The sequence below is a fragment of the Suricata suricatta genome, chromosome 5 (assembly GCF_006229205.1).
Source record: "Suricata suricatta isolate VVHF042 chromosome 5, meerkat_22Aug2017_6uvM2_HiC, whole genome shotgun sequence".
Taxonomy (NCBI): domain Eukaryota; kingdom Metazoa; phylum Chordata; class Mammalia; order Carnivora; family Herpestidae; genus Suricata; species Suricata suricatta.
Window position 1 is genome coordinate 94874593 of NC_043704.1, and position 24613 is coordinate 94899205.

The following is a 24613-nucleotide window of genomic DNA, read 5'->3' on the forward strand; positions in this document are numbered from 1 at the left end:
GACCGACAAGCCTCCATATCGTTGTCAAGTCTCTGCCTGCCCGGTCAGGCCTCAGGGCCCAAGTGGGTAATGGGTGCACAGCCTGCTGGAGGTGGCGCTCAGGGTCTGGGAGGTGGCGCTCAGGGTCTGGCCGTCACCGGAGCCCTGGTGCCACGGAAGGGAGTCTGGGGACTGGGCCGACGCATGCGCACGGTCGTCATGACAACTTCACCGCGGCCTTGGCAGTGAAGAGGAACTTGCGAGGCGGCAGGAAGGTGGCAGCCGGGGCCAGGTCCGGGTCTCTCCCTCTCGCTCCCACTACAGCCCCTACTACCTCCTGGGCCCCCGGTCAAAAGTAGCGGTAAGAAATAGGGTGTCCTCCGGTGCCTGCCTGACCCAGATGAAGTGGGCGAGGGGCGCTAGCCCCAGCTGCGGGCTGACTCCCACCAGCCCGTTCCTGCGAGCAGGCTGCCGGCCAGAGGCTGCTTGGCAGGAGGGTGGCCCTGGGAACTCCAGCTGTGACCAGAACTTTGGGGGCCTCCACTTAGGGGGGGAAGGGAGCCCCAGGTTCTGCCCCCTCCCTCCCCAAGGGTCTGCTCTTCACACCACAGGTTGTCCTAGAGGAAGGTGTCTATTGGTTTTGCTCTTTGGTCTTAGGGAAGGGTGTGTAGATGTTCCTCTAGGGCCCTTTTTTGTGGAGGCTCCATAAAGCAGGGCCTAGGTGAGCAAGAAGGTCTCGAACATAGCCTGCACACCCCTCCTCCTGCCATCCTGTCCAATTTTTTTAGTTTATTTTTGAGAGAGAGCACCCAAGCAGGGGAGGGGCAGAGAGGGAGGGAGAGAGAAAGAGAGAGGGAGAATCTCAAGCAGCCTCAGTAGGTAGGAGCTCAAACCCAAGAACCATGAGATCATGATCTGAGCAGAAATCAAGGGGGGTTGCTTAATTGACAGCCACCAAGGCATCCCTCACTGTTACCATTTTGGATGCTTGTTTGCTTTTTTTTTAAATATATTTTTTAAGTGTTTATTTGAGAGAGAGAGAAAGAGAACAAACGAATGAACAAGCAGGGGAGGGGCAGAGAGAGAGAGGAAGAAGGAATCCTAAACAGGCTCCAGGCTCTGACCTGTTAACACAGAGCCTGATGTGAGGCTCGAACTCATGAGTGATGAGATCATAACCTCAGCGATGTTGTACCACCCAGGCGCCCCTGGATGCTTGTTTTAAAGTGTTGTGTGCTTGTAGATATGGAACTGCTAGAAGATTTACCTATTCCTTACTGTGTCCATGAGATGGGCATTGAGCTCTGCCTCTAGCATGAGAGGCAGTTTAAGATGGGAGACTTTAAATAACTTGTTCAATCACACAGCTCATCATGGATAGGCACTTACTCTGACTCACTCCCAACCCTTGGATTTCCCCAGTACTTGGCTGCTTCCAGTGTAGGAGGGCAGAGGGGACCACCTCCAAAATGAGCACCACCCCCCCCCTTTTTAAAGAAAACTTAAAACATGCTCCTAGGTGAAAAATATTTGGAATATAAGACTTTGGCATGGATGAAAGACATTTGAGTTAGACCTTGACATTTTATTGTGTAACTGATTATTCCTAGTCTTAGCTTTACAATTGGATCCTTGATTTATTATTTCCCCCGAATATGAATTAATGCCATAAAATCCTGACATATAATACTTCGTGAATTTTAAAGATTGCATTACAGAAAAATATACCAGAAACTTTTAAATACTTTAAATCCATGGTCAGGTAATAAGAATTTTTCATTTAACTTTCTTTAGCTATATTTAGTGTATAGTCTAGGATTCCCTCCTACTTTCAGAGAAACAGGAGTTCTAAGTCTGACTTATTTCTCCAAAATCCTTGGGTGTGTTGCAGCCAGCTGAGGGCAGGCACTGAGCCTCTGAGATTCCAAGGCAGTCTTCTCTTTTTAATACCAAGGATGAGGTGCGTGGGTGGCTCAGTTGGTTGAGGGTCCGACTTTGGCTCAGGTCATGATCTCATGGTTTGGGAGTCCGAGCCCCATATCAGGCTCTGGGCAGAAAGCTCAGTGCCTACAGTCTGCTTCAGATTCTGTGTCTCCCTCTCTGTCTGCCCCTGCCCCGTTCATTCGCTTGCTCTCTCTCTCAAAAACTAATCATTAAAAATTAAAAAAACAAAACTAAACAAGGTTACTATCTACTTCCAGAAGGGAGGAAACAAGCCATTGGGAGCCCAGTTCCAACAAGTAAATGTGTTTGAGATCTGTTTGCTATGCTTCCTGTCCAGAATGCTAAAGTAGCATTTTGTAGATTGAATTCCATGTGAACCACGGTCACTTAAGTCAGGGAGATGGAGTGGGGTTTTTTTCTCCCTTCTCTCAAGGCTCAACAATTTGAAGACTCTTCATGCTCCTGAGTGTTTTTAATGTCCAGGGAAGTGTTATATAGATAGGGGTCTGCTTAGCTTTGTTTAATGCAGCACTTCCCAAGCTTATCTGACCATAAAATCTATTCTACTTAGAACATCTTTTTTAAAAATGTTTATTTTTGAGAGAGAGTGCATGGTGTGGGGATCCAGACAGAGGGGGATAGAGGGTCCAAGTGGGTTCTGCGCTGACAGCAGCGAGTCCTACATGGGGCTCGATCTCAAGAACCGTGAGATCATGACCTACGCCAAAGTCGGATGCTCAACTGACTGAGTTCCCAGGAGTCCCAGATCATCCTTGATCATCTCATAGATTAGTATTCTAAGGAATACAATTTGGGGGGCACCTGGGTGGCTCAGCCAATTAAGCATCTGACTTCAGCTCAGGTCATGATCTTGCAGTTCCTGGGTTTGGGCCCCACATCAGGCTCTGTGCTGACAGCTAGCTCAGAGCCTGGAGCCCGTCTTCAAATTCTGTGTCTCCCTCTCTCTCTGACCCTCCCCTGCTCCCACACTCTCTCTCTTGGTCTTTCAAAAATAAATAAAAAACATTAAAAAAATTATAAAAAAATACAATTTGGGAAATATTGTGCTGAAATGTTATTTAAATACATGAAAACTTCCTAAAATAAGTGAAAGGTTTCTTAAGTACATCCAGACACAAGAGAGGAAATTCTGTTGACATTAAAAATTTTCAGAGAATAATGACATGGGAAAACTCACAACATAATGTTAACTGAAAAGATCTGGAACTGTACTGAAAGATTCCAATTTTGTTTAAAAATGCTAATATGCACATATATGAGAAAAACAACAGGGAGGAAATACCCTCAGACCTCAGTTGTAATGGTTCTTTGGCAGTGGGATGGCTGATCAATGTTTATTTCTTTTTGATACTAAAATTTCCAAGTTGTCTGGAATAAGTGGGTTAATTTTTTTTAAAGCTTATTTTTTTTAAAACTGTTGAGAAAAGTTTTCTGCTTTCCTTTTTAATATAGTGTTCCTCATCTTAAATCTTGTTTTGCAAATTTGCTTAGCAAACTCTTCGTTCATATAACGTAGAAATCTATTCAGCAAAAATCTACGCAAAAAGCACCTGTTGGGATCCAGAGATTCAGAGAGACTAGTTTCTGAAGACCCTAAGTTGGCTAAATAGTGAAATCTCTGAGCACAGATTTTTAAAAAGAGACTAACACAAAAGATAGGACAGAAAATAAAGATACTGGTATGTGCTTCTAAGAAGAGAGTATATAACAAAGGTAAGCAATTTCAATTCCTTTGTTTCAGTCTTTGATTTTGGTCTGTTCAGTCCTTCATAATCTTTAGAAGGAGAAAAAGGTTGGTGGTGGGGGGGGTTGGTGCCTGGGTGGCTCAGTCAGTTAAGCGTCCGACTTCGGCTCAGGTCATGATCTCACTGGTTCATGAGTTTGAGCCTTGCGTTGGGCTGTGTGCTGACAGCCTGCTTCGGATTCTGCGTCTCCCTCTCTGTCCCTTCCCCACTCACCCTCTGTCTCTCTGTCTCTCAAAAATAAATAAAAATGTTAAAAAAAATTTTTTAGAAAGAGGAAAAGGCAGTGCATGGGGTGGCTCAGTTGGTTAAACGTCCAACTTTGGCTCTGGTCATGATCCCAGTTTGTGGGTTCAAGCCCTGCGTTGGGCTTGCTGCCGTCAGTGCAGAGCCTGCTTTGAATCTTCTGTCCCCCTGCTCTCTATGTTCTTCCTCACTGGTTCTCTCTCTCTCTCTCTCTCTCTCTCTCTCAAAATAAGTAAATAAACGTTAAAAAAAAAAAAAGTAGAAAGAGGAAATGGAAGGCCAGGGTAGGTGAAGAGCTTCTATGAGCCAGGCCTCCACTTACGGTTAGGAGGAACTGACAGCTATATTCAGAGATGCATCGACTTGCATGAGGGTGTCCAAGAAGCCTATGGGACCTGGTGATTCTTCAGATCTTTAAAAAAATTTTTTTAATGTTTTTATTTGTCTTAGAGAGAGAGAGAGAACAAGTAAGCAAGGGAGGGTCAGAGAAAGGGAGACACAGAATCCAAAGACAGGCTCCAGGCTCTGAGCTGTCAGCACAGAGCCCGATGGCAGGGCTCGAACCCACAAACCGTGAGATCATGACCTGAGCCGAAGTCGGACACTTAACCGACTGAGCCACCTGGGCGTCCCTCTTCAGATCTTTTTAAAGTTTAGATTCTCTGGTAGAATTTTCTTTATTTGAAGTCCTGATAAGAATGTGTGAGTCATCCTAACCTAATGTGGCAGAGTAATAAGAGGCTTTGGGCTCAGTTTTTATACTCTGCCCTCATTAGATGTATGATTTTGGACAAACTATTTAATTTTTCTGAATATCCTTTTCCTCAGTGACCAGGTCTATTAGTTCTCCCACTGTGTTACCAGTTACAGTCTGCCTACCCTCAGTGGGTGCTTCTAGGGCTCTAGTTCTCCAAATGGCATTTTCATTCCCATCAGTTTCTTCTATCCAGCCCCCCACCCACTTTATTCTTAATTCCATCTCCTTTTCTTCCTTACCCCTGACTCTATACACATACACATTCATATCTTTGGAAGAAATGTAATTGGAGGAGGGGGTGTAGAGGGGAAGGGAAAGGTCCTGGTATAATTCACATGTGAAGAGTAATGCATTTCTTTTTCAAAAGTTCTAGAAATTATGAGCAGTCTCCAGGAAGATTATTATAATCTGTGTATGGAAAAGTCCAGGAAAATTAATTCTTTTGTATGGCATCTTCTCCAAGAAGTGGATGAAAAAATTGAAAAGGGGTAAGGAAGACAAATACTTGGTTACATAAGTAATACTCACGGATAATCAATCTGTATGAAAATCCTGGAATACTGAGTGATTTGTTTAAAGGCATTTGCAAATGCTTTTTAAAATGGACATGCTTTTCGATTTAGAGAAGTAGATGGTGGACATTGTTAGTCTTGGAGGTAGTGGAGTGTACATGAGAAAGAGCACCTGACCAGCAGTCTCCCAAGTCTAGGCTCCAGATTTGTGCTAAACTCCTGTGGGCTGGATTATTTATGAAAATCATTATCTATCAGGTGGAGATACATTGTTTTGTGAGTGTGAGAGAGAAATTCCATAATATAAAAGTGTCTGTAAAATCTGTAGAATATTCAGTCCTTTTAAGTTACTTGGTGTAAATCTATATTGTGATACATACTTGGTTTCAGCAAATGCTATTCATGATGTTACTATTTGCACGAGGTGGGGAAAGTACTTTTATTTCTTTACTGGGTTTCTTATTTGTATTTTAACAGATTGGAAGGAATCACATTAAACATTGCTGGTAACAGTCACTTAATGCCAGTAGAAAGAATGACGGGTGAAGATTTTTGGATTCTTTCCAGAATTTTAAAGAAGAATCCATATATTAATGGTACATGCCTCCTTAAGAATCATTACCTCTTGCTTTTACTTTCCTGGTTTTAATTATTCATTATAAGGAATATCAGCCTCTATTTATCCATTTTCTTCAGGTTTGGATGTTAGATACAACCTCATAAGTGATGTTGGTGCATACTATGCTGCAAGATTGCTTCAGGTATTTTACTACAAAGTGTTCTTACTTCTTTTTGTTTTCTCTCAGGAGCCAGTGAAGAACTGGTCCTTTCTTTGGAATGTGCAGGGTTCGAGTCCGCCAAGCCTACTAAGTTAACCGTTTATTGCGACTTCACCATCACTGCCCAAGCTGAAATGCTACATTACGGTTGCATTTTATTTAAGAAATACAGGGCAGTCAAACAAAACAAACAACAACAAACAAAACAAATGTGTGGCCCACCAATCAGAGTAGGTGCACTTTAAGGATAGGCCTTGTTTCAACCTCAGACAACTGGCAGATGAGTGTCTACGTCTGTTTTCAGCTAAAATGTAAAGCAGCATATATCATTTACTCAGTACCCCTCTCAAACGGGCTTTTTAAGTTCCTACTTGCCCCAGTCTCAACTGCTAAACATGCTTCCAACGAGTTTAAAAAGGATTTTAAAATTCTCATATCCATGAGATGGCATACAACATAAGGGCAGAGTGAAGATTAAAAAAGAATATAAACCAAATAATTTATTCTCAACAGTTACAAAAATGCTGCATAAATCATCAAAATGTTCGGTTTACAGTGAAACCACCTAGGCTCATGGCACCCAAAATGATAGTTTTGTAAAATGTCCAGGGTCCTGACCTTGCTCTATATTTATAACAGTTGAAACCACTGAAACCCTACTTGTGTATTTTTTTTTTTCAAAGCCAAAAAGCAAGGGTCGTTTATTGCAGGTTCAAACCCGGGCCTCTGCTCACTCCAAGCTGGTGGAACGGGGAGAGCCAGAGAGCCCCTACTTGTGCATTTTATCAGTAGACTGTTACCTAGAGCTCCTGAGTCCTTTTTTTGTAAACTTGTACACTATCATTAAATACATAAAGCACATTCATACTTTGAATCATTGATCAAAAATATAGTCTTTCTCATTTATATTACAATTATGTTTAAATGAGACTAGTAATCTCCCCCACCCCCATGGTAGTTTCTTTTTCTGGACTTTCAGATTTTCTGTGTTGCAGAGATTTTCTTTGGAGGTAAATACTCTTACACAATTTTTTAAAATATTTTATTTTTGATACAGAGAGAGACAGAGCATGAGAGGGGGAGGGGCAGAGAGAAAAGGAAACAGAGAACCGGAAGCAGGCTCCAGGCTCGAACGTGAGATCTGACCTGAGCTGAAGTGGGAGGCTTAACCCACTGAGCCACCTAGGTGCCCCTAAATACTTTTATTTAAATAAATCAGCTCCTAGATTTTTTTTCCACAATAATTACATGTATAATAGCTTCTTTTCTCTCCTTATTATAGAAACAACACAAACTCATTTATTTAAATCTTATGTTTAATGATATTGGGCCCAAAGGTGGAGAACTGATTGCTAAAGCACTACACGTAAGCATTTATATCTTAAACTAACATTTTCTTTGGGAATTTTAACTTCTGATAGCTTGTAATCAACATAATCTAATGTTAATGTGAACTTACATTATTGTGGAAATGTATGTTGTACTTCAATTTATTAAAATGTAGTACTACAAGCACTTTTGAACTCATTTTAAAAAATACTATTTATTTTGAGAAAGAGAGCACTAGAAGGGGAGGAACAGAGAGCTCCACCAACTGAGCCACCCAGGTACCCCTTGAACTCATTAAAAAAATGTTTTTATAAGTTTATTTTGAGAGCATAAGTAAGCAGGGGAGGGACAAAGAGAGAGGAGGAGAGAGAATTCCAAGCAGGCTCCACGCTGCCAGCACAGAGCGTGGTGTGGGGATTGAACCCATGAACCTGAGCCTTAAACAAGAGTCAGACGCTTAACTGACTGAGCCACCCAGGTGCCCCTAAAAATAAACAGCTTTAGTGAGGTATAATTCACACACAAATATGTTTACTTTTTTCTATAAAAATTTACTGTTAAGGTGTTTGGCTCTGTGATTTTTGTATATTCAGAATTGTGCAACCATCACTGTCTGTTTTTAGAACATTTTCATGCCCCAAAGATGCCCTATACCCATTAGCAACCCTTCTCCATGCTTCTTTCACCCCCTAGTCCTTGGCAGTCATTAGTCTATGTTCTGTCTACAGATTGCCTATTCTGGACATTTTATATAAATGGAATCTTAGAATATGTGGTCTTCTGTGACTGCCTTAATGCTTTCAAGGTTCATCCATATTGTAACATACTTCATTCCTTATTACCCAATAATATTCCATGATTTGGATAAATCCTATTTTGTTCATCTTTCAGTTAATGGATATTTGGGTTTCCACTTTTTGTCTATAATAATCCTACTGTGAATACGCACATTTTTGTGTGCATAGGTTTTCAATTTTCTTGGGTACATATCTAGATCATTTGGTAATGGTGCTCAACATCTAGAGAAACTGCCAAACTTTTCCAAAGTGGCTGTCCCTTTTTACAATTCCATCAGCAACGTAGGAGTGTTTTGCTACATCCTCACCAGCACTTGTTACTGTCCTGATTTTAGACAACCTAGTGGATATGAAGAGTTTTTATGGGTTTTGCATTCCCCTCATAAATAATGATGTTGAGCATCTTTTCATGTGCCATTCTTTGGAGAAATGTCTGTTCAATGCCCATTTTTAAGTTGTTTTAGTTGTCTTTAAATTGTAAGAGTTCTTTATATGTTTTGGATGCAAGTCCCTTATCAGATGTATGTGTTGCAAATGGTTTCTCTCATTCTGTAGGTTAGGTTGCCTTTTCACCTCCTTATGGTGTCCTTTGAAGCACAAAACTTTAATTTTAATAAAGGTCTATACATTTTTTCTTTTGTTTGTGCTTTTCATGTTATATCTAAGATGGCTTTGCCTAACTCAAAGTCATGAAGATTTACATTTGTGTTCTTCTAAAAGTTGTTTTAGCTCTTTCATTTAGTTCTTTGATCCATTTTGAGTCAATTTTTGTATATGATGTGAGGTGGGAGTCTAACCCCATTCTCTTGCATGTGGATATCCTGTTGTCCCAATACTATTTAAGACTGTTTATCCCCCATTTTCTTGATGCCCTTGTCAAAAATTGATTATAAATGGTTTATTTCTCTACTCTTCATTATATTCTAATAACCTGTATGTTGATCCTTATGCCAGCCCTACACTATCTTGATTACAGTAGTTTGTAGCCAGGTCTGAAGTCCTTTTTGTTGTTTCAAGATGTGTTGGGTCTTCCGAGTCCCTTGCATTTCCATATGAAATGTAAGATCAGCTTATCAATTTCTGCAAGAAAAACAAGGATTTTGAGAGGAATTGCTTTCAATCTTTAGATCAATTTGGGGAGTATAGCCATCTTAAGTCTTCTGATCCATGAACATGGGATGGACTTCCATTTGGTTTTTCATTTCCTTCAACAGTGTTTTGTTTTTAATGTACAAGTCTTGTTTTTGCTAAATTTATTCCTCATGTTTTATTCTTTTTGATGCTCTTATAAATGGGATAATCTTAGTTTCAATTTTGCTAATGTGAAGACATACAATTTATTTTTTGTTTTAATACAATTGATCTTTACCCTGCAGTCTCCCCTGAGCTCACTAGTTGTAACAGCTTTTCTGATGGATTCCTTAGGATTTTCGATAAAGATCATGTTATATGCAGATATGGTTTTACTTCTTTTCCAATCTGGATGCCTTTTTTTCTTTTCCTTGCCTAATTGCTTGGTCTCGAATCTCCAGTACAATGTTAAACAGATGTGTTAACAGTGGACATCCTTGCCTTCTTCCTGCTCTTAAGGGGTTTGAATTAACTTTAAAACTATTTGCACTTATATGTCTTCTAATATTTACTCATTGGGATATTAAAATATCTTGTAGTTTTCTTTGTGAAAGAACGATCAAAAGATTGGAATGAGAGGAGTTAAACTTTGTAGATGTCTGAGAAATTCTATTTCTTCTAAAAATGATAACAGAGAATATGGGATGATTGCTTAATGGGTATAGTGTGTCCTTATGGGGGGAGGGGTAATAAAACTCCTTTGGAACTAGCTATGTGATGGCTGTATAACACTGTAATCTATTAAAATCCAGTGAATTGTACACTTCAAAATGGTTAACTTGGGGATATGTGAATTTCACCTCAAAAAAAGTGGCATAATTTTCTTAGAAAACAAACATTTCCCAAAGAAAGGAAAATTTATTAAAATCTGCTTCATTTACTGGGCATATGTTTCCTGGGTTCTCTCCACTAAAAAATTAGGCTAGATTTTTATGTGTTCTGAGTAGCTGAATGGTACCTTTTAAGGAGTATATCCTATTCTATCTCCATGAAAAACTGATGAGTCTGCAAATAGTAATATAGTCTAACTCCTGTAATCAAATGAGAATTCTATGGAATAAAAATTTAATGACGTTTTGCTTCTTTTCCTTTTCAGAAGAATACAACTCTGAAATACCTAAGAATGACTGGAAACAAGATTGAAAATGAAGGTGGAATGTTTTTTGCTGCAATGCTACAAATCAATTCATCCTTAGAAAAATTAGATCTGGGTGACTGTGATCTGGTGAGTAAATTGGTTTTGAGAAAAATTGCCTAGGTAATGCATCATTTTCCCTGGAAACCAGAATAGGGAATTGTTAAAGAGACCAGTTACATGACAGTCTTATGAATGATTAAGCTTTTCCTTGATATCAGGAAAAAAGTTGTTTGTTTACTATTAGGCATAGTGCTGTTAATAAAATCAGATTGTATTACTCTGTAAAGTAATACATAGAATAAAATTCTTCCTAAGCTTCCAGCTACAACCCTTCTTGACCTGCATGGGATTTTTTGAGAAAAATTTTGTTTTAAATTAAACAAATACAACTTCATTAGAAAGCTTATATTCTAGTTGGGAAAACATCAACAAAGCGAAGTGCTACAAAGATTGCCAAGTGGGAGGTCATCTGCAGGGCAGGGTAGTTTCTAGTATCTGAGGAGGTCCTACTTGGTCACAAAGGATGAGAAAACCCCGCGTTGGAAGCACCCATGGCCGAACATTCCAGGCAGGGGTCCAGCACACGCAGACTCTGTGCTGCCCCAAGTGTCATATGGGTGGCATTACTAATACAGACGGAGGTGATTTTAATACTCAGGTATTTATTTTTAGAGATACTTTATTTTGAGGATTTTACTTTGAGGTTTTCCATTTATGGTAGTAATAGAGTTCTAAAAGTGGAAAAAATGAATTGAATTAATGGAAAACTATTAAGTAAATGGCAAAACTGATCTTCAAATATGACAAGAATGAGAGGCACATGAATAATGAAATACTGACTCCAGCAGGTTTTAAGAACTCAGAAGCCAAAGCAGCTGGACAGGGGAGCTAAGAGTATCTCCAGAGTGAAGGTGGAGGGGTCTGCAGAGGCCTGATCCAGCAATGTTGCATGGGTTGTGGGTTCTACGCCCCCTACGAAGAGGAGGGGACTGTGCTATAAATGTGTGTCATGGAGAGGCTTTGTGAGGAGACATGATCTGATTGATCCTTTAAAAAGCTCTCTGGTTTCTCTGTAGGGGAATTAAAGGGTGACAAGAGGAAGCCCACTGACCATTTAGGAAGTCACTACAATAGTCCAGGTGGGCGATAAGACCAGGGGGTGGGGTGGTGGCATACAGATGGGCTAATCTGAGATCTTTTGATGGCAGGATTTCTTAAGACTTACTGATTGACTGGATGGGAGGGTGACTGGACTGGTGGAGTGCGAGAAAGCCCAGGTTTTCTGGAGTAACAGAAAATAACACAGCTGGGTGTGTTTGGTGGTGTCCATCCCAGAAATGGGGGAGAACTAGGCTCTTCCAATAAGATAAAACAGGAAGGCCTGTGGAAGCTGTGAAAAATGACTATTAAACCTTTGTCACCACTCACACACCCCGAGGGTACACGTATACGTAACACTTGCACCAGGGCGCAAGTCCTCAGTAGCGTAGAGTCCTAGCTGGGACCTGTATGTTGTGTCTATGTATGTATCCGAGGTATGCCGCACACAGAACCTTGAGGACTGAGGAGCAAACCTGGAGGGGAACATCCCAGGAAATGGATACTGAAACTTTAAGAACTCCCCATCATGTTCTAGACAGATCTTAGCCCAGGGAGAAAAGAACACAGTGACCATTCATTCTGAATTTGACCATCCAAGGTTTATAACTCAAAATATAATTTAATTGAATGCAGATTACAGATTTTGAAATAGATTCTATACGTTGTCAGTTTCCTTAATGAATTTACTGTTTTTAGGAAATGCAAAGTGTGATAGCATTTGCTACAGTCCTAACTCAAAACCAAACAATTCAAGCAATAAACCTAAACCGACCTATACTGTATGGTGAACAGGTATGTATTCAAAGTGATGATAGCTAATATTACTACATGTAAATAAAATGAAGGTACTATTTATGTCAAGTTCATGAATGCATTATATCTTTAGAATTAACTGCGTTTACAAAGAAAAGCTTATCTGAAGAAAAATTGAGCAGTATACATGTCGTTTTTTCCCCCCTGTAAACTCAGATTAATAGTGGGTAAACCTGGAGAGGGGCAAAGTAGTTCAGATGAAAAATGATTAAAGTTTTATTTTATTTTAAAATTTTTTAAATGTTTATTTGGGGGGAAGGCACAAGCAGAGTAGGGGCAGGAAGAAAAGGAGACGCAGAATCCAAAGCAGGCTCCAGGCCCTGAGCTGTCAGCACAGAGCCGAACGTGGGGCTCAAACCCACCAACTGTGAGATCATGACCTGAGCTGAAGTCAGACGCTTAACTGACTGAGCCACCTAGGTGCCCCCAAATGATTCACGTTTTAAAGGCTGGATTATAAAAGCTCAGTGTGAATTGTTTTGTTTTATATTGGTATCACTAAACCACTTTTGAAATCATTAGTAATGCAAAATGTGAGTGAACAGCAGCCTGGGAAGTCTGGACTTGATCCTACAGGTAAGCTCCCTACTGGAGACAAGAGGGGTAAAAACATGGTACCTGCTGTGAAGGCTGCCCCTGGACGGTTTCATTATAAAGCTCATGTACTTCTATTATAAAACTCACATAGTATCTGCTATTGCCATGTGGCTTCAGTTAACTTTTGTAGTTTTTCTCAGAGTATTATGTAGAAGTACATGATTCGAGCACCCATAGTTATCCATGTTTGTATTCAGCATTTCCAGTGACTATAAAACCTCTTATAAATACAGCAATCACGCCAGAGGGCTTCTTAGCATAAAATACTCTGACCCATTCATTTTAAGACCTGCTTGGACTCTGTTAAAAATCTAGTGGCTGGTATTCAAATCCTCCTTGTGGCTATATACTTTGTGCCTGGAAGCAGCTAGATTTTGGAATGAAAAATTAAGTCTTCCAGTGACTAGAAGAGTAAAACATATTTAGAGATTTGGGATGATTATAAAAGGGAAGAGCTGGATATTACAGGATTGATGAGTGTTTTTAAATAGAATCAACATTGGCAAATGTCTTTGTATTTTGTCTAAAGACTATGAAGAGTAGAAATCAAGAGAAGAAAAGTTCAGGAACATATGGAAGGTGTAAGAAGAACTGAGAGACTGAGAGGACAACAATAAGGGAGCGTATTAATATGCTCACTACATCATGGGACCAATCTTTTTTCCTTCTGGAGTGACTGTTAAGGATTCTGACTTCTTAAAACCAGCCTCTTTCACATCACTTAGTCACTGTACCCTGCAAGTGCCTACTGCCTATTTTTAAAATAAAGTATCATTTGTGGCAAAAATGATTTTTCTTAAAAGCCAAGCCAAAATGAATTATAGACTAGCAGTCTTAACTGGTATTTTTTAAAAGCTAACTTAAATAACTTAGCAGATGTTTGGAATAAACATGTACAGTGTTTGGAATAAACATGTACTGCTTCAAAATTGTATTTTAGAAAAAGATTTTACCTATTTTTAGGAAGAGTCCACAGTACATCTAGGCCACATGCTGAAGGAAAATCACTGCCTTGTGGCACTACACCTGTGTAAGCATAATATGAAAAACTGTGGTATAAAACAGTTATGTGATGCACTGTATCTGAACAGAAGCCTGCGCTACCTTGACATCAGCTGGTAAGTGATAATCCATTAATCCAGAAGTCCTGGGAATAATCTAGGTAAACATTTACAGTACCTAGTGTCTAGCAATGTATCCTGATTGCAAAGATCAGAAAAATGCAACCGTTGTTGTGGACTTTTTATCCAAAGCCTTACTATTTAATTTATATGTCCTACAATGTGGATGAACAATTAATCATGAGTAATCCAGAATGGAAGCAACATTTTATAGCAAATTTTCATTAACTTTTTGGGGAACTGATTAAAATCTTTTAGTAAGCTACAAAGTACCATTCTATATTAAAATCTTTTAGTAAGCTACAAAGTACCATTCTATATAACAGTTTTGAAGCATGTTAATCTCTATGAATAAAAAAATACCTCATATTTTCAAATGTAACATGTATTTTTTCCTTTCCCAGCAACAAAATAACTCGTGATGGAATGGTGTATTTGGCTGATGTGCTGAAAAGCAATACTACCCTGGAAGTAATAGATCTTTCTTTTAACAGAATAGAAAATGCAGGAGCAAAGTATCTCAGTGAAACTCTTGCTTCACACAACAGGAGTGTTAAAGCGTTAGTATGGCTTTATATTTAATCAAAATAACAAAAACCTTTTAAAATACTAACCAAGTCCCTTAACTCAAGATGCATGATGAAATATAAAAATAGTCTCTAAATGGAGATATTAAACATTTCACCTTCTTTTTCAAAAGTAAGGTCTGTTTTAAAAAAAAAAAAAAAAAAAAAAAAAAAAAACATGGGTCTCTCTCTCTCAAACAGAGTGTGAGTAGGGGAGGGGCAGAGGAAGAGGGAGACACAGAATCCGAAGCAGGCTCCAGGCTTTGAGCGGTCTGCACAGAAGCTGACGCAGGGCTCGAACTCACAAACCATGAGATCATGACCTGAGCCGAGGTCAGATGCTTAACCAACTGAGGCACCCAGAGCCACCCAGAAGCCCCAAAAAGTAATGTCTATTAAAAATTAAATTGATTCTAGTTGTGACTGTGTAAGGTTGAGAACATTCTTACTGTGTATAGTATTGATCCTGAATTTTAAAGAAAAATCACAATCATTCAGTATGACCAAGACTTAAAATATGAAAAATCCTGAAGGGTGTATTTGTAATCCACCCCAAACATTTACTGAATGATATAAAAGACTTGATTTCTAAAATGTAGGTAGCTATACTGGGTACATGAAGCATCCAATTAGAGAACTAAGTTTCTTGGATTCTAGGATTACATTAGATGCTTAAGGATAATGCTAAGATTGTGTACAATAAAATGCAATAGAGGCACCTGGGTGGTTCAGTAGGGTAAGTGACCGACTTTGGCTCAGGCCACGATCTCCTGCTTCGTGAGTCTGAGCCCTGCATCGAGCTCTCCGCTGTCAGTGCAGAGCCTACTCCAGATCCTCTGTCTCCCTCTTAAAATCACAGACTTAAAGAGAAACATAATAAATGCTGTTGGCTAACTTATGCATCTTCTTTGTGGATTTACTGGCTTTCAGGGTTATTCTTGTTTCTCCCTAGGTTGTCAGTAGTCAGCAACAACATAGAGGGAGAAGGACTTGTTGCACTTTCACAGTCCATGAAAACAAACCCCACACTCTCTAATGTCTACATTTGGGGAAACAAATTTGATGAGGCTACATGTGTGGTAAGTTTTTTTTTTTTTTCCTCCTTCACTGAAGGCTTTTTCTGGGGTCTTTAACATCAGACATTTACAGGTGGTCTTAGAAATAATTATAACATATTGGGCCACCTAGGTGGCTCAGTGGGTTAAGTGTCTGACTCTTAATTTCAGCTCAGGTCACTTTCTCAGTTTGTTGAGTTTAAGCCCTGTGTTGGGTTCTGCACTGACAGCATAGAGCCTGCTTGGGACTCTCTCTCCCCACTCCCTCTCTCCCCCTCTCCCTTGCTTCCTTGGTCTCTCTCTCTCAAAAATAAACATTAAAAAAATGATTACAAAATACAGTAAGACATCTTAACATAAGCCCTAAAAATTAACGACTGGAAAGTTCTGTGGTTGACACAGCAAAAGATCTCAAATACTATATATTACGATAAATGAATTACACAGTCCTAACTCCTCCCAAGTTAAAAAATTTTTAAATCACAATTGTTGATTTATTCTAAATTTGATCAGCACAATCTCTAATCTGCTGCCCAATAATTAAACCAAGATATGGTTTTGGAGACTTGTAGAACTTTTATCTGTTGCTTATGCAAATAGAACCCTTGATACTACTTTCAAACCAAAAAGCATAGTAACAAATAGTTTTGATTTGGAAAGAAAGAAAGATGCTAAAAATCTACATTTGCAAAAGGCTAACCAAAACAAAAGAGTAATAAAATGTACTATTTAAATCTTGATTCCAGAAAAACATTCTACACACTAGAAACTAATTGAGCTTGGAATAGTAACGAACTAAAGCAGAAAGCAACTAAAGGTTTCTATCCTTTACTGCCTACGTTTCTGCCTATCTCAGCACACAACCTTACTGCCAAACCAGTTTAACATGTTTGTGTGATCTTACATAGATACCACTGATCCACGAGACAGACAAAATTCCACCATGAAAAAATTAGGCGACCAGCCAGGCCGGCATCTATTAATATGGAAATGGTCTCTTAGCCTCAGACTATAAATTAGCTTCAGGGAGTTCATGAACTCAGAGTTGAATGCCAAAATCTGATTGTTTATCTTTCTGAGAAATGGGTCCCTGGCCATCAGATTTTTAAAGGCATATACAACTTCTCTTTCCCTCACGTAAGAACCCCTGTAGGACTTGGAAATTTTTGACCATGGGACCTTTAGCCTACAAAATCAGTAACAGTGAGAATTGTTAATTCTGGGAGTCATAAAATGACAATATACCTTAAAGCATAGGAATGAATTTTGCAAGATTATATTGTCATTATGAAATTAAGTGAACAAAAATCTATAGAATTGAAAAATACTAAAATTCAATAACTTAGAATATTTTAAAACGAAAATTAGCACAGCTAATTTGAATATAGAAATTTGTTTACAATAAAATAAATGAGCTATTTTATTAATGATAGTTGTTTTCTTAAAAATCCTAGGCATACTCCGACTTAATTCAAATGGGCCGTCTAAAACCAGACAACACAGATGTGGAGTCATTTGTGGTGGACGGACATGTGTGTCTTGCAGAAGTCTCCAATGGCCTTAAAAAGCATTATTACTGGAGACCAACTTACGGAGAAGCTTGCAGTCAGTCATCGAATGCAGGTTCCAGTCTTGTACCAGTAGGTCCAGATCTATGAAAAACAAGCTCTAAAGTAATTTTCACAAACTTGCCTTATGTTAATATTTTATAGCCTACTACATTTTTATGACTATATTAAACTTTAAATGTTCACTGTGGAAAAACGGAGTAATAAAACTTTTTAGAAAAAAAATTTTTATAGGAAAATGAAGATGGCAGAGTAAGAGGACCCTGAATTCACCTCCTCCCCCAGCCCTATCAAGGCAACTGCTCCCAGTACTGCAGCCCGCTCTGCAAACAACTGGAAGACTGGCAGAACAGACCCTCCACAGCTAAACTCCAGGGACAAAGTCATAGGCAAGGAGAAGCGACCCCACACTGGGCACTGACGGCCCTGGGACGTGCACTGGGAAGACCAGTCTCCATATGTCTGGTTTTGAACATCAGTGGGGCTTAATTCCGGGAGAGCTGGAAGGCTAGAGGATACCAAGGCTCCACCCCTGAAAAGCCAACACACTAATAACTAAAAAGCAGTTTGAAAAGTGCCTGGGGTATATGTGAGGGAGATTTACTGCCTAGTTTAAGGAAGAGTACAGGACGGGAAAGCTAGGAGCTCTCTCCAGGAAAGAGACTGGTGGGTGCCAGTCTTCTTGTGCTCTCCCAGCCTAGACTTGTGGAAGCCAGTTCTGACATTGGCAATCTACCTTCCTAGCACGGTGTGCCCTGCCTTCTCCAACCTGCCCACCCTGGCAGAGCAGCTCTCCCTCTGGAGAGGAGGGAGCTAACCCCACACACCTGCAGCTGCTGCCCTTCTCAGCTGGCTATAGAGGGAGCGAGCCCTACCCATCAGTGTGTCTGCAGCGGCCACAGAGGCTCCTAACAGCTGGGCCACGAGCCAACCCTGCCCTACCAGCAAACCCATGGCTGCAGCAACCAGGTCTCACAGCCAGCCATGTAGGAAGCAAACCCTACTTACCAGTAAGCCCACAGCAGGCAAAGCAGATCACGGCAGACAGGCTGTCCACATGTAGAGGTGGAGCAGGGCTTATCAGCCAGCTGTGAAGGGGACAAGCCTTGTCCACCAGTGTACCCTCAACACTAGACGAGGACTACTAGTCAGCTGGGTAGAGGGCGAGCATCACCCACCAGCATGCCGCCATCAGTCACAGATCACCCACAACAGGTTCTGGTGACAAAGGAGGACTGTGCTGCAGGGAGCCACGGGACCCCTTTTACCCAAGGACACTATTTTCTAGACCAACAGAAGGAGCTGACCTACCTAATTCACAGAAACAGACAAAATGAGACAGGAATATGTCCCAAATGAAAGAAGGTAAAACCACAGAAGAAAAGCTAAATGAAACAGGTAAGCAATATACCTGATAAGGAATTCAAAGTAATGGTCATAAAGATACCAGACTTGAGATAAGAGTAGATGAATTCAGGGAGAACTTCAACACAGAGAGATAAAATTTAAAAACTAGTCAGAGGTAAGGAATATAATAACTAAAATTAGAAATGTGCTAGAGGAAATCAGTGGATTAGAGGATACAGAAGATGAGATTAGTGATTTGTAAGATCAGGGTAATGGAAAACACCCAAGCTCAATAGCAAAAAGAAAAATATGAGAATAAGGGACCTCTGTGGTCTATCACGTGTATGAACATTTGCATTATAAAAGATTACAGAAGGAGAAGAGAGAAGGGGGACAAAACTTATTTGAAGAAATAATAGCCGAAAACTACCTTAACCTGGGGAAGGAAAGTAACATCCAGGTGCAAAAAGCAAAGAGAGCCTTTTGATGAACCTAAGGAGCTATAATTAAAATGGCAATATGTATAATTATGTATAACTATATGTATATAATATATACAAAAACAATTAAAATGACAAAAATTAAAAAGCAAATCCTAAAGGCAATAGAAACGCAAACTTATATACATGGGAAACCTCATAAGGCTATGAGCTCATTTTCAGCAGAAACTCCACAGGCCAGAAGGGAGTGGCATAAAATGCTGAAAGAAAAAAAAAAAAAACCCCAACAAAACAGCAAACCCCCTGCAACCAGAATACTCTACTCAGCAACATTATCACTCAGAATTGAAGTAGGGATAGTGTCCCAGACAAACAAAAGTTAAAGAAGTTCATCACTACTAAACTAGTTTTACAAGAAATGTTAGGAAATTATATGAATGGAAAGAAAAGGCCATAACTAGAAAATTATGAGGAAATTTCACAGTAAAAGCAAATATATAGTTTAGATCAATCACTTATAAACCTAGTATGGAAGTTAAAAGTAGTTTCAAATTATAGCTATAAAAATTAATCAAGGGATACACGAAGAGGCAAAATATATATACATAAAACATGGAAGGGGTAATAAAAATAGCATCAGAAGAATACAGAACTGGGGTGGTTGGCTCAGTTGGAAGAACATATAACTCTTGATCTCAGGGTTCTGAATTTAAGCCCCATATTTGGTGCAGAGATTACTAAAATAAATACTTAAGGGGTGCCTGGGTGGCTCAGTTGGTTAAGTGTCCAACCCTTGATTTTGGCTCAGGTCATGATTTCTGAGTTTGAACCCTGCATCAGGCTCTGCGCTGTGTCCCCTTATCTCTCTTTGCCCTTCCCCTGCTTGCTTTCTCTCAAACAAACATTATATAAAGCAAAGAATAAAATACTTAGGAATATATTTAACCAAGAAAGTGAAAACCTTATACACTGAAAAACTAAGATGTTGATGAGGGGCACCTGGCTGGCTCAAAATCAAGAGCACGTGACCCTTGATCTTAGGGTCATCAGTTCAGCCCAATATGGATATAGAGCTTAATTTTTAAAAATAATTTAAAAAAGGTGGAGTGCCTAAGTGGCTCAGTCAGGTAAGTGTCTTGACTATTGATTTCGGCTCAGGTCATGAGCTCATGGTTCAAGAGTTTGAGCCCCATGTCAGGCTCTGCACAGAGAGTGGAAGCTGCTTGAGAGCCTTTCCTCTCCCTCCCTCTTTCTGCCCTTCCCCTGCTCACTTTCTCTCAAAATACTTTTTGTTTTAAAAAAGGTTAAAAAAAATGGAAATGAGGGCTATACAAATGGAAAGATAGTCCATGCTGATTGGACGACTTAATATTGTTGAAATGTCCATACAATTCAATCCCTAAAAAAATATCAATAGCATGTTTCACAGAAGTAGAACAAAAAATCCTAAAATTTGTATGGAGCCTCACACGACCCTGAATAGCCCAAGCAATCTTGAGAAAGAACAAAGCTGGAGATATCACAATCTAAGATGTCAAACTATACTACAAATTAGTAATCCCTGCTTGGGATTCTCTTTCCCTCTGCCCCTCCCCTGCTCATGTTCTCTCTCAAAATAAATATTTAAAATAAGTCAGGAGAATGAAAAGTACCAGCATAGAGAACATAGTAATATTGTAATAACACTGTATAGTAACAGATGGTAACTAAGCTTACCATAGTGAGCATTTTGTGTATAATTGTTGAATCACTATGTTGTACCCCTGAAACTAGTGTGTCACCTACACATCAAACTATATTACAAAGTAGTAATAACCAAACAGTATGGTACTGGCACAAAAACAGATACATAGGTATCAAAAGGACAGAATTGAGAGCTCAGAAAAAAATTCATGCTTATATGGTTAATTATTCCATGACAACAGAGACAAGACTACATAATGGAGAAAAGACAGTCTATTCAATAAATGGTGCTGGGAGATCAGGACCACTTCCGTATTATATCCCACACAAAAGTAAACTCAAAATGGATTAAAGACCTAAAGATAAGAGACCCAAAACCACAAAGCTCCTAAAAAAACAACAAAAAACACAGGCTGTAATCTCTTGGACATGAGCCTCACCAGCATTTTCCTGGATATGTCTCCCAAGCAAAGGAAACAAAAGCAAAAATAAACAGTTGGGTCTATGTCAACCTTAAAAAGCTTTGCACAGTGAAAGAAAGCATCAACAAATCAAAACCTACCGAATCGAAGATATTGGCAAGTTGCATATATAAGTTAATAACCAAAATATATAAAGAACTACAATTCAACACCAAAATTCCCAGATAATCCAATTAAAAATGTGCAGAGGATCTGAATGGACATTTTTTCAAAGACATACAGGTGGCCAACAGACACATGAAAAGATGCTCAACATCATTAACCATCAGGGAAATGAACATCAAAACCACAATTTTATCACCTCACACCTATCAGAATGGCTACTATCAAAAAAAAAAGACAAAAGTGTTGGTGAGGAGAAAAGTATTGGAAAAAAGGAAACCTTAATGAACTGATAGTGGGAATGTTAATTGGTACTGCCACTATGGAAAACAGTATGGAGATTCCTCAAAAAAAACTACAAACTACCACATGACCTAGTAATTCTGTTTCTAGTTATTTACCGAATGAAAACAAAAACAAATGTGAAAAAACATGCACCCCTATGTTGACAGCAACTTTATTTATAATACCCAAGATATGGAAGCAACTTAGGTGTCCATGATAGACGAATAAAATGTAGTGTACATATATACAATGGAATATTACTCCACCATAGAGAATGAAATCTTGCCACTAGCAACATCAGTGGACCTAGAAGTTATGTATGCTAAGTGAGGTAAGTCAGAGAAAGACAAATAACATATGCTTTCCCTTATATGTGGAGTCAAAAATAAATGAAAAAGAAACAAGAACAAAAACAAACTATGTGGATGGAGCTGGTGAGCTAAGTGAAAAATTAGAGAAAGACAAATCTATGACTTCATTCCTATGAGGTATTTAAGATACTAAACAGATGAGCATAAAGGAAGGGTAAGCAAAAACAATATAAAAACGGGGGGGGACAAAACATTAGAGACTCTTATGTATGGAGAACAAACAGGGTTACTGGAGGGGTTGTGGAAGGGGGAATGGGTTAAATGGGTGAGGGGCATTAAGGAATCTACTCCTGAAATCATTGTTGCACTATATGCTAACTAACTTGGATGTAAATTAAACAATACATAAACTTAAAAAAAAAAGGATTCTCCCTCTCTCTTGTTGCCCCTCCTTGGGTCAGGCACACTTGTGTGCGCACACACTCTCTCTCAAATAAATAAATGTAAAAAAGATTTCCTATGATGAGGAAACTGACACTACGATGCTTTGATTACAGACCTATAACATGAATTTATTCATACATACCAAGAAGAGGATGCTTCATCTGGATGATTTACTTGTCAAGCAAAGCATGAAAAGACGACATGGACAGTTTTAAAAGGTTACTTTAAATTGAGCTGAGGTTCTGCAGTCTAAAACACCATCTATCTCTAAATGTTGACAGCAAGGAGGCGGAATCAAGGTGGTGGTCAACTTTACAGATGTCCAAGTATTGGCCTTCACTTAAAGTACTGTCAATTTCTAAAATAGTAGCTATGTTTATTTTTAAAAATTAGCAATAAAAAACCCACATCAGTCCATTCCTTTAAACAATTAAGATAAATATCCCTTACTCAGTATTTAATGATTTTTTAAGTTTTATACGTCTTTCTATTTAGCACCTAAAACCATGTTCCTGTACTCCCTGGGGGGAAGTGAGGGGGGGGGGCACAGTGGTTATGTAAAGGGAAGAAGATCTGAATAAACTGTAGGAGGCATTATTTTCACTTAATGTTACAGAGTCATTGAACGAGAAAAGACCCAAATGCCTTACCAAATCCATTCTCATGCTTTCAGGGATGAATCTGAATCATCCAGGACAGGACAGATGGTTGCTATCAGGCTCTCTGCTGAAAAATAAAATCTTAAAACATCTGGAATTGGTTGAAAAATATGTAATAGTTCATGTTAATAACAATGTGTGAAATGGATTTCAAGGGTTTTTTTTAAGCTAAATATTATTTATATGTTATACCAAAGAAAACTACCACAACCTGGTAATTTTTAGAAATAACATGATTTTCCATTGATGCAAAAATCACTTAATGATCTGCAAATGTTTACAAGGGAACCAACAAAACTATACTGTATAGATTACAGAATTCTATAAATGACACTATGAATTCCAGATGATTAAACTGACTGATTTCACTAGTTATTGACTCTACTTAATATGTTTTATCAAACTTTACTTGGCAACATTCTTCTCTATGTGTTCAAATCTTTTTTTATTTTCATTTTAAGGTCTCTACTATGCAGATATAGAGACTGATTTTTTATTTATAGAGTTCTTTTAACATTATTACATGCTGAATAACCTAGAACTGTTAGTTATCTGTAACTAAAAGGCTGTATTTCCCAGGAAAAAAGCAAATGTTTTTGTTTTGTTAAAAATGCAATAGAAAGTGAATAAAAATTTTTCATTTTTTAATGAAATTTGAAAAACTGCAGAGTTCAGTGGATGCAATAAAACCAAGCTATAGGAAAACATAGGAACATTGTAAACAACTGTCATTACATCTGTAAAACATTAAGCTGATGAGGAAATTGCTCCCAGCAATTAGAGATCCAATAAATTCAGACTTGAGTAACAATTAATATGACAAACCTCTTACGCTTGAGAGAGTTAAGAGTCGTTCATTAAACTATAGATGCTAAATCAGCATTTTTAAAATGTGGAGCATCAGAACACACTGGGACAAATGTTAAAATTACAGATTTCTTAAGAATGAGACCTACTGAATCAAATTTTCTGAGGACAGTCTAGGGAATCTGCACTGCTACAATCCAGGTCATCTTTAATCTCATTAAAGTTTAAAGACCAATGCTCTGGTTTTCTTATTCTTCAGTTTTTAAATATATACTTTTTTAAACGCAAGTATAGCAATCATATGGAAAAGTACACAAATCTTAAGTGAACAGATAGGTGAGTAATCATTATAATGCTAACCCATCTGGGTTGGCCATGACTTAGATAAAGACAGGAAGTGCCACATGCTTCCCAGAAGCTCCTCCAATCTTCTTCCAATAGGCAACCACTTTCCTGATTTCTAACCCCACAGTAACAGTTTTGCCTATTTTTGAATTTTATAGAAACAGAATCTTACAGTATGCACTTTGCGTAATATGCTGGGTAGTAGAGTAGTCTACCAGATTCTGGTAAGAGGTGGCCTCTCATGAGGCGAGGAAACGGTCACATGAAAGTAAACCTTGGTAACGAGGATCTGTTTGTCCAGGCTAATCTCTGTTCTTGTGCGGGATAGAGGAGACCCATAAGTTTCTACATTCTCCCAAGGGGAGGCTCCGAAGGTAGCTTGAGTGGGAAGCAAGTTCATGAATGGGAGGCAAACAGGCTTACTACAGCCTGTGCGGGGATGGCACAGGTTAAACCTGCAGCCTGATCTACACTGGCCTGCTTGAGACAGAGTTGCAGAAGTCTGAGCTCTC

At 39.0% G+C, this 24613-nt stretch overlaps 1 protein-coding gene across 6 annotated transcripts; it reads left to right on the forward strand.

Annotated features, from left to right (window-relative positions):
• The first annotated feature begins 243 nt into the window (after positions 1-243).
• On the forward strand, positions 244-23597 carry LRRC34 (leucine rich repeat containing 34). 6 transcript variants are annotated; one of them, XM_029939925.1, is made up of 12 exons: positions 3397-3657; positions 5057-5177; positions 5679-5797; positions 5898-5962; positions 7263-7346; positions 10334-10462; positions 12173-12268; positions 13850-14004; positions 14412-14567; positions 15526-15652; positions 17083-17268; positions 22404-23597. In XM_029939925.1, the coding sequence occupies exons 2-12, from the start codon at positions 5068-5070 to the stop codon at positions 22503-22505; spliced, it is 1329 nt and encodes a 442-aa protein (XP_029795785.1). In that variant the 5' UTR covers positions 3397-3657; positions 5057-5067; the 3' UTR covers positions 22506-23597. The 6 variants fall into 6 exon arrangements, with proteins under 6 accessions (XP_029795790.1, XP_029795789.1, XP_029795785.1 ...); XM_029939927.1 differs by having other exon boundaries at positions 5874-5962; positions 17083-17301; positions 22404-22491; XM_029939930.1 differs by lacking the exons at positions 3397-3657; positions 22404-23597 and adding an exon at positions 244-340 and having other exon boundaries at positions 17083-17392.
• The last annotated feature ends 1016 nt before the right edge of the window (positions 23598-24613 follow it).